A 9,691-nucleotide genomic window follows, 5' to 3' on the forward strand; every position below is an offset into this window, starting at 1 on the left:
TACCCGGCTACTCTACATCCCTACCAGTGGCTCTTTGGCTTGTACATTTCAGTTGACAGTTTCTAGGTCCCTGTGTTTTTGGTCACTCTTCAGCTGGTGTGCTTTGTTAGACAAATAGTTAGATCCTCAGTAAATGCTATTGCCGTGCAACGTGGAAAAAAAATATGGGAAGTTGAGGTCGAAATATTTACATTTGAATCCACGCCGGTTGAAATGGCTCAGTCATAAACGTGGAGCAGGGCAGGCCAAACCAGGAGATTCCAAGATTCAAGATCAAGGGCCTGAAAGTCAAAGGCAACCCTTCCCCTCCCCGCTACAGAAAAATATTAGGCCAGGAGGTGTGTGGCTGGGTGGGCAGGGCAGGGGAGCGTGTCATGTTAGAGTTGGCGCCAGACCTGCCCCTGCCTCCGTGCTGACCTGGCTCTGGAGGCGTTCTCCCGTTTACGGGTTCAAATGTGGCCGGTGTGGAGGCGGAGTGGCGTGAACATAGACCGGTCCAGTCGGGCCCTGAATGTGTTCAGTGGTTTATATGAAGTGTGAAACGAACCTTTAAACGTCGTCTGTACGTTTTCATCAGTGGTGGTGGGAGTACAAATTGTTGCGGCCTATTTGGAAAGCAGTTTCACGGTCCACATCCAAATCCAAAATGTGCAGACGCTTAGCCAGCAATTCTGCTTCTATGAATATAGCCAGCAGAAATGCTTGGATAGGAGAGATATAAACGGACAAGGAAGCTCCCCGCCTCATTGCGTTCAATGGGGAACAATTGGAAACAACCTAAATGTCTCGCATTATGGACATGGCGAAATTTGGGCACTTCTGTACTCCGATAAGGGTCTAGAGAGTGTGGGGCACACTCTAAACAGTGAGTGATCTGTGGGTGCAGGAATGGGGAGCAGTCCATGGGTGCAGGGCCTCTACCGTGTACAGTTTTCCGGGCCACCATTCACCTAGATTACAGTACAAGTGGTGCACCCCATAGATGTCTAACAGGGAGAGTCTAGGTGTGCTTTCACTTTTTTTTTTTTTTGGGGGGGGCACGCGGGCCTCTCACTGTTCTGGCCTCTCCCATTGCGGAGCAGAGGCTCTGGACGCGCAGGCTCAGCGGCCATGGCTCACGGGCCCAGCTGCTCCACGGCATGTGGGATCCTCCCGGACCGGGGCATGAACCCGTGTCCCCTGCATCGGCAGGCGGACTCTCAACCACTGCGCCACCAGGGAAGCCCTGCTTTCACTTTTTATCTTGCATGTATGTATATAACACCTAACCTTTTTTTAGTTTTTCCAAAGAGCACATATTAATTTTAAAAATCGGCTTGGTCCGCTGTGATAGTCACGAGAAGCAGTTCGGGAATAACTGTTGGTCTTGGGTGGTACCAAGCCCCCAGGTCGTAAGCAGTTGTCAATCATAAAGGGATTGAAAGTTCTTGTTAATTGAATTGATTAAAGAGAATCAACGTTGTCATGCAGAGACTGATACTGTAATTTTTATGAAATTTGGAGCTTATTTCTGTCTTGCTATCTCTGCAGCCTGATCTAGTTTTAGACTCAGAGAATCACATAGGCAGTGCTTGACTTTTTCCATTCAGCATAGAAAGTTAAGTGAGCTGCTTGATAAAATATTAACGAAATTTGTATGACTTCTTGACTGTTATAAGTGCAGGACATTTATCATATATGCACCATTTTCCTGAGTTTTGTGTTACTAAATATTTTATCTTACTGCACCACTGTGTAAAATCTTTGAACAGAAAACGCATACCATATATTAGTTAAACCCATTCATGTGTTGTGATAGAATGCCAGTAACGCGTCATACATCAGAGTTTGTTCAACAGCTTTTGCGTAAGCCAGAAGCACTTAATAGCGGTTGAAGTTAATTTCACCAGTGAGTTATAGTTTGAAATTTAAATTATGCAGGTAGCTAAATTCTTAATCCTAAAATTTAAATCCCTTAACTCTGTCTGTACTGTCATCCTGAGACTTTTTAATAGTCATGAAACTGCGTGGGTCTTTACTCAGATTATTTACAAACATTTTCCAGTGCTCAATGACACTTAAGTCTATTGGAGTGAAGTACCATAAGCAACTTTTCTTATTACACTGAGTAAGACTTAATTTCCAGAATAGTCTGTCTATACTTCTGTCCTCCTCATACAATCTTAATAACTGTGAAATAAGTTGTAAATCGCAAAAATAACTCATCTCTTTTATTTCACTGGAAATATGGCTGAACTTAATATTTCTTTCTGTTTTTTTTCTTTTTAATCTATTTATTTATTTATTTATGGCTGCGTTGGGTCTTCATTGCTGCGCAAGGGCTTTCTCTAGTTGTGGCGAGCGGGGGCCACTCTCGTTGCGGTCCACGGGCTTCTCATCGCAGTGGCTTCTCTTGTTGCGGAGCATGGGCTCTAGGCACGTGGGCTTCAGTAGCTGTGGCACGTGGGCTCAGTAGTTGTGGCTCACGGGCTCTAGAGCGCAGGCTCAGTAGTTGTGGCATGCAGGCTCAATAGTTGTGGCTCACGGGCTTCAGTAGTTGTGGCTTGCAGGCTCTAGAGAACAGGCTCAGTAGTTGTGGCACACGGGCTTAGTTGCTCCACGGCATGTGGGATATTCCCGGACCAGGGCTCAAACCCGTGTCTCCTGCATTGGCAGGCGGATTCTTAGCCACTGGGCCACCAGGAAAATCCCTCTTTCTGTTTTTTTAAAACCGGAAGTTCTGCTAATGAAAATTGGGAAAGGGAAGACATGTTATTTTAACTCTGTGTCCTTTATCTTCAGTGATGGAATCCACTGACAGTTACTCTGTAAACAGCAACTTTGCAAAATCATTTATTATGATCTTAAAAAGAGGTAGAGAGGAGAGATGCCAGAATTTTAAAAAATCACCACTAGATAGATGTGGAAGTGTGACACCGAGGATTATTTTACAGATGTGATAGGGTGAACTTGAAAGAGATTGAGGCAAGGGTGTTGAGATCCTTAGAGCCAGAGCACGTTTCGGAAATCCTTTCAGTTAACGGCAACTCGTGACTCCTAGTTGATTAGTCGCACTAGCTGATGGAAGTAGAGCGGAGAAGAGCCACGGAGGTCGACGGGCCTGATCTACAGACTCCCAGGTGTCATTAGCAAGGTCAGCAGGCGTGTGGGGAGGCGCACAGGCCACCTCGGTGGCACCGGTTTCCCGCAGCCCAGAAAAGCACCCGTGCCGGTTGGGGCCACGTGTGCATGTGTAGACGCGTGTGATGGCATTGTCACTCACCCCCTGGGCTGCTTGGCACTGATAGCGTTCTTCCTGTTCTGTGGCTTGTTTCTTTTTTTTTTTTTTTTTTTGTGGTACGCGGGCCTCTCACTGTTGTGGCCTCTCCCGCTGCGGAGCACAGGCTCCGGACGCGCAGGCTCAGCGGCCATGGCTCATGGGCCCAGCCGCCCCGCGGCGTGTGGGATCTTCCCGGACCGGGGCACGAACCCGTGTCCCCTGCATCGGCAGGCGGACTCGCAACCACTGCGCCACCAGGGAAGCCCTTTGTGTATTTTTTTTGTTTGTTTCTTTTTTATTGTCAAAGTTAGTAACGAGTTGAGATGACTCAGGGGCTAGTGGAGACTGGCTCGTGAGAGAGAGGATGGTGAAGAGGGGGAGCCCGGACTAGAGAAATCCTGAGGAATTGGCCGAGGACATGGACCAGGCAAGTCCCAGCTGACCGTTAACATAGACAGAAATCCCACCTGCGAAAATGCCAGTGAACGTCATCCTTCTCCTGATGTGCCTCAGACATTTCAGATGAGGGTTGCTAGGGAATGGCCCGAGTTTGGGTTTTGTTTCGCCCCATTTGAAGAGATGGCAGCCTGATTGATCTCTCCCCAATGTCGAGGTCCCCTGAAGCCTGACTTCCGTGTGTTGTCAGCAGTTGAAATGGTTCCAGAGCACTGGGCTGGGATGCGGGATCCAGGTTCTCCAGGGCCATGCCCCCAGCCATGATGGAACCTTGGACGTGCCTTTTAGATGCGCAAGAATCCTCTCCCAAGTCTGAAACGTGAAGAGTTGGAAGAGGTTTCTGGGCCATTTGGTTGTTGAAGTTTCTGTGCTAGCTTCTCTCGAGGCTGCATTTAGTACTTGGGGTCAGGGGCTCGAGCCTGGGAAGCTTCAACATCTTCCTCTCCATGGTGGGTGACCGTCCCACCCACCAAATGAGCATGCTGTTTCCCACCTTCCCCACCCAAACCTCCTGCACTAACCTCCCTTGCATGACCTAGCGTCTGGCATACGGTAGGCGCTCAGAGCGATTTTATCGAGCGATGGGTCTTGCTTACTGTTGGAAGGTGCTCTTGCCCTTTCTTTCATGCTCATGGATTTCTGAGGCTCCCAGTGTCGACTGTTAGCTGGTGGTAGGCATCACAGTCACTAGACCCCTCTTCTGCGGTTGACGCCTAAAATTTCTATTCATGAAAGATGCATCCACTAGATTAAAACTTTTAAATGTTGTTAATGCTTTACATATTTTTTAATTAAAAAAGTTTATTTTTACTAGTTTTAATTAAAAAACATTTCTTTGAAGTGTAGTTGATTTACAGTGCTGCATGCATTTCAGGTGTACAGCAAAGTGATTTGTTAATGCTTTTTCGCAGGGGACTTGCCCCTCAGAATAAGCCAGAGCTACAGAAAGTGATGGAAAAGAGAAAACGGGATCAAGTAATAAAGCAGAAGGAAGAGGAGGCACAAAAGAAGAAATCTGACTTGGAAATAGAACTATTCAAACGACAGCAGAAGTTGGAGCAGGTAGGGGTGATTGGGGTGAAAGGTGTTTTTTTGGTTGTCGATAAGGGGCACAATATATTGATCTGGTACGTTTGTATCGCAATATGATTGCCATCGTAGTGCTCACTCACACCTCTGTCGCATCATATAATTATCATTTCTTCTAGTGGTGTGGACAGTTAAGTTCTAGTCTCTTAGCAACTTTCACGTTTATAATCGTTTTGTTGTCGATAATCCCCGTACTGTGTACTAGGTCTCCAGGACTTACTTCTCTGCTAGTTGCGAGTACGTACCCTTAAATAGCATCTTTCACATTCCCCTAGCTAGTCACCATTTTACCCTCTGCTTTTACGATTTCACTGTTGTTAGATTACACATGTGAGAGAGATCATACAGTACTTGTCTTTCTCTGACTTATCTTGTCCTGAGAAATAAAGGGTGCTGGAACAAGCAGAATTTCCCAGACACGTCGGATGTAAATGTTTTTATACCATGAAAGGAAAAGCTGAGACAGGTGTCCGCAGATGGACTAAAATACACTCAAGATAAAGGGAAGGATTCTGTTGAGGACCTAGAAGGGATTAGGAGGCAAAGCCAAAACCAGGGAATATCACAGAATGCACAGCCCGGTGCTGGGAGCTCAAGCACTTGAGTGAAGTTCAGCTTCACTTAAGACTGTGGAGCAAGTGCGTGTTGCCCTCGGGTCCTGTTTTAAGTCTTAGCCTTAATCTTTAGGCTCTCGTCATCCCTCGGTATTTCAGCAACAACCAGTCAGCTGCTGCTCCTGTGCAGAACTCTTACCCCAGCACCTAGATCCAGCCACATATGTAAAGATATAAATATATTTAAAGCGGAGACCAGGAGAAACGTCCTTCCGTTGGGAAATGAAGTTGTTAGGGACTTTGGAAAGAGGAACAGTGTTTTTGGAAAGCCTCTCCGTTTGTAAATAATTTGTAAATAATTTTCCTGTTTCTGAATTCTGTTTAGCTTGAACTTGAGAAGCAGAAATTGCGAGAAGAGCAAGAAAATGCCCCAGAGTTTGTGAAGGTTAAAGGCAATCTCAGAAGAACAGGCCAAGAAGTGGCGCAAGCCCAGGAGTCGTAGGTCCAGGCTGCAGAGACCGCGCACCAGCCCAGCGCACACAAAAAGTGTGTGCAGGGGCCTCCCCAGTACTTAACCTCAGGGCCAAAGCCCCTGGAGAGAATCCCAGCCAGCAGAGAACTGTTACTTTGAAAAGAGTTTGGTTTTGGTTTTCCTACCATCCGGGTTGGATCGGTTACACCTGTGACTGTTGCAGTTCCTATTCGCCAAATGAAGGACGTTGCCCAGCACTTAAGTTGGGATAATGGACCTGTGTGTTCAAAGACTTAAAAAATAACAGCAACAAGAAAAAAAGGAAGAGGACACTGGCATAAATTCCTGGGAGTTGCACTACTTGGTTTTTCTTTCAAGCCAAGTTTAGTGGGGCACAGAGCCTTTTTTCTTTTCAAATGTAAAGAAAATGTGTTTCATTCTTCCTTTAGTTACCCATTCAGTAATTTAGATCGCGCAGAAATGCGTTTGATCTGTTATATCCACTGTTTGTAAATTCTGTTTTCTTGTCTATTTACACTTTCACCCACGTTAGGCTTAACACCAGAGAATGTTAATATTCATGTTGAACACAGTTCTTACCTTTGTCGGCATTAAGATTCAGAAATAGAGTGAGGAACTTTAAAAATACGGGAACAAAGAGATACATAAACAAGACTACGTAAACGTCTGTCTTGATCTTATTTCCGTTCCTGTTGGTTCCCTGATGCTTCACGGTGACCTTCTACTTCAGGGAAGGTCCATCATATAAATCCATGTCTTGCTTTGATAACTGTTAGGGGGTTGGTTTTATTTTGTTTTGTTGTTAAGTTTCTTGCTCAGCCACGCCTTTTATGTGAAATAATCTCCCACTCCTTCGAGGAATAAAAACTAGTCCGTATAACCCAACCTCAGTGTCAAAAGTAGAGGGTCCAAATCTTTTGGTTTCTCCTGAGAGCAGTATGGGGAAAGCTCCCATGTGGAGCTGTGAAGGGAGAGTTCTCTGGGTATTTTCATGTGAATCAAATGTAGATTGGTCTCAGGGAGGCCCATTTGGAAGATATATAGCATTTATACATTTTTAATATCATTTGAATCCAACCTTTGAAATTTTCTGATTAATGATCACCTAGCTCTTTGCCGTTGTTTCTTGTGAAGAAAGGCTAGTTCCACTGCCTTAGTGATGGTGATGCGTTGGTAAGGATGATGTTGTGACTACTGTTGATCTCTCAGGAACAGCTGAGGGGAAGGGGAGGCTGCTCAGTTGGTGCTCCCCAGCTGGCATGCTGTACTCCACCTGTGAACCCTGCGTTACCAACTACAGCCAGATTCTTAAAGCAAAATCCCTTTTCTATTGCCAGGATGGGCAGGGGAACGTTCTGCTTGGGGTGGTCTAGAAGAATTTGTGTGGATTCAGTATGTTCTTTGTAGAAACGGTTCAGCCGGTAATTCCTACATTGAAGGCTCTTTTTTTTTTTTTTTTTTTGCGGTACGCGGGCCTCTCACTGCTGTGGCCTCTCCTATTGCGGAGCACAGGCTCTGGACACGCATGCTCAGCGGCCGTGGCTCATGGGCCCAGCCGCTCCGCGGCATGTGGGATCTTCCCGGACTGGGGCACGAACCCGCATCCCCTGCATTGGCAGGCGGACTCTCAACCACTGCGCCACCAGGGAAGCCCCGAAGGCTCTTCTTATAATTTCTTTCAAGAGTCACAGAAAGCTGGATCCCGAGCTTTTGAATCCTTAACAAGCCTAAGTAGAAAGTAGCTTTCTATGGGAATTCTGTAGTTTTCATGGTTGGTGATTAGGCTCCTGTTCACCCCTAATGTGGACAGGACAAAAGTAAATGCATAGATAATATACTGCTAGTCATAGAACATGTTGATTACACCTGAAATGGATTATTTCTCTCATCAGCAAGTAGTATTTGAATAAAATATGAGGTGCTTAAGGTACAATGTTGCTCTATCATAATTTACTTTTGAAGGATGGAATGGTAACTGTTTTTTTCCATCCTTCTTCCTTTTCAGAGAGGAAAGAGCATTAACCGATCATCTTGAAAGTACGTTTCTGATTGTACGTTGACTACAGTTCTGCCCCTGTGCATGTGGACTAGTGATGCCATTTGTAAAATGAAGATTCAGGAGTAGCTCATAGCCTTGAATCCAACCGGATATGTAAGATCTTTAGATTCTGTATCCTTGAAGCAATTCTGCCACTTGATAAAATTCTCAAGGGCCCTAACAGGCTCCTTTAGAAAGACCAATTCTGTTCCTAGAATTTACCTAGAATGCATTCTTCACTGGGAAAAAATAAATTCCAAGAGCGTTTCCCTCCCAGTCTCACTCACAAATCTGCAAAATTATTAGTGGTTAGTAGTCCAAGGTTTGGCCAAAAGAAGACTTGTAAATAGTGTCAGGTGATGTCTCCTCACTAAACAGTGGAATGTACAGATAGAAAAGCTCTTTGAAATTGCCAGGTCAGCTCAGCTTATAAGCCTGAGTTTAAAAAGGCGTCATTCTCCCTCCACACTTTAATACTGTACAGTCCAAACCCCTAGGACTCATGAACATCCAAGCAGTTTTGTGCTTTGAGCCAATTTTTGAGAAAAATGGCTCCGTTTTTCCACTCTGCGGTTTTCTTAAAATAGCTCAGTGTTTTCTAGTCTCCGAGTAGTGTTGCTTTCTAAGCTATCACAGTTGACTTTATTCTTCTACTCTGAAAAATTCTGACTTGTTTGAGTGTATATAATATATATAAAGGGAGCCTTAATGGATTTGTTTTCATAATTTAATATTTTTTGTATTTGCTCTTGTATAATTGTTTTTAATGGAAAGTATTACAGAATTGAGGGTGGAATTCTTAGAACCAAAGTTATTCTTAATAAAAATCACCACACGCTTGGACCATGCATCCATGTTTGGCTGATGTGTTTAAGACGGTTGTGTGGAATTGGAGGGGAGTGGGTGCTGTGTTCAATTCAAGGATTAGAAGGTGGTTCGAGGGTTTCCCTCTTATGGCCTTCCCCCCAAATCAGTTATGTCCTCTTGCCTTGTGTCAGTCAAGGCTGGTGATTTATTCTGTCAAGCAAATTCATGCTAAGGTATTATGCTACACCTTGCTTAGAATATATGGTATTTTAGCAACAGCCATCCGTTCTACAGATCAAAGTATTCTGAATTTTAGGTAGCTTGGTAGGACAGTGGGAGATATATTTTGGGAAGGGCTGTTTTTTAGTGCTTGTGAGCACATATGACATGTCATAAGTATGACCGTGAGATTATTTTGCTTATTCAGCTAAATTAATTTCATCCTCAAAGAAGTCACTTTGGGAAGCTGTACACATGACTGCATTATACTGTTGGTAGAAATAGCTTGGAGAGTGAAGTTTCTATACTTTGTCCTTATTTTCCACCCCCAAATTACTACTCAGCTTAGTCACCCAACTCCTAAGGTCTTTGGACTCTTGAAAAATTAAATCTACTCAGAGCAGTGAAGATTTGCTATGTCTAGGGTTTATACCATGAACTCCAAAGACCAATGAAGAAGGTGGGCTCCAAAAATAATTTGAAGAGTGGCTACATCCTTGGAATAACAAGGCAATTTTCCAAGGTGACAGTTTTGAGGCTGTCAGTCCACTTCATTGGACCACTGTATGTTCCCTACAATAGTAGTCATAGACTTGAAAGAAGACAGAGGTCAATTAATATGTTTGGTAAGACTTAAAATGCTACAGTACAGCTAAAAGAAGTATTAGAATACTACTTCCAGGCTTACATTTACTAGTATAATGAAAAATGAAGTGTTTTATTCTAAGGTTTTAGGGTAAATAAAATCTTTATGAGCTAGCCTCACAGTCTCACAA

The 9,691-nt window shown here is 44.3% G+C and overlaps 1 protein-coding gene across 3 annotated transcripts in view; it reads left to right on the top strand.

The window, feature by feature from the left end:
• FAM107B (family with sequence similarity 107 member B) overlaps positions 1-8,737 on the top strand; it is an 84,046-nt gene extending 75,309 nt beyond the window's left edge. For all 3 annotated transcript variants that reach the window (XM_022580554.2, XM_022580555.2, XM_089906384.1), the window contains exons 3-4: positions 4,627-4,777; positions 5,744-8,737. In XM_022580554.2, the coding sequence (XP_022436262.1) occupies positions 4,627-4,777; positions 5,744-5,860 (268 nt within the window). In that variant the 3' untranslated portion in view covers positions 5,861-8,737. The remainder of the gene's footprint in view (positions 1-4,626; positions 4,778-5,743) is intronic.
• Positions 8,738-9,691: the final 954 nt, after the last annotated feature.

The sequence above is a fragment of the Delphinapterus leucas genome, chromosome 2 (genome assembly GCF_059928025.1).
Source record: "Delphinapterus leucas isolate spDelLeu-1000000601 "Yukka" chromosome 2, BTC_Dleu_Yukka2, whole genome shotgun sequence".
Taxonomy (NCBI): Eukaryota; Metazoa; Chordata; class Mammalia; order Artiodactyla; family Monodontidae; genus Delphinapterus; species Delphinapterus leucas.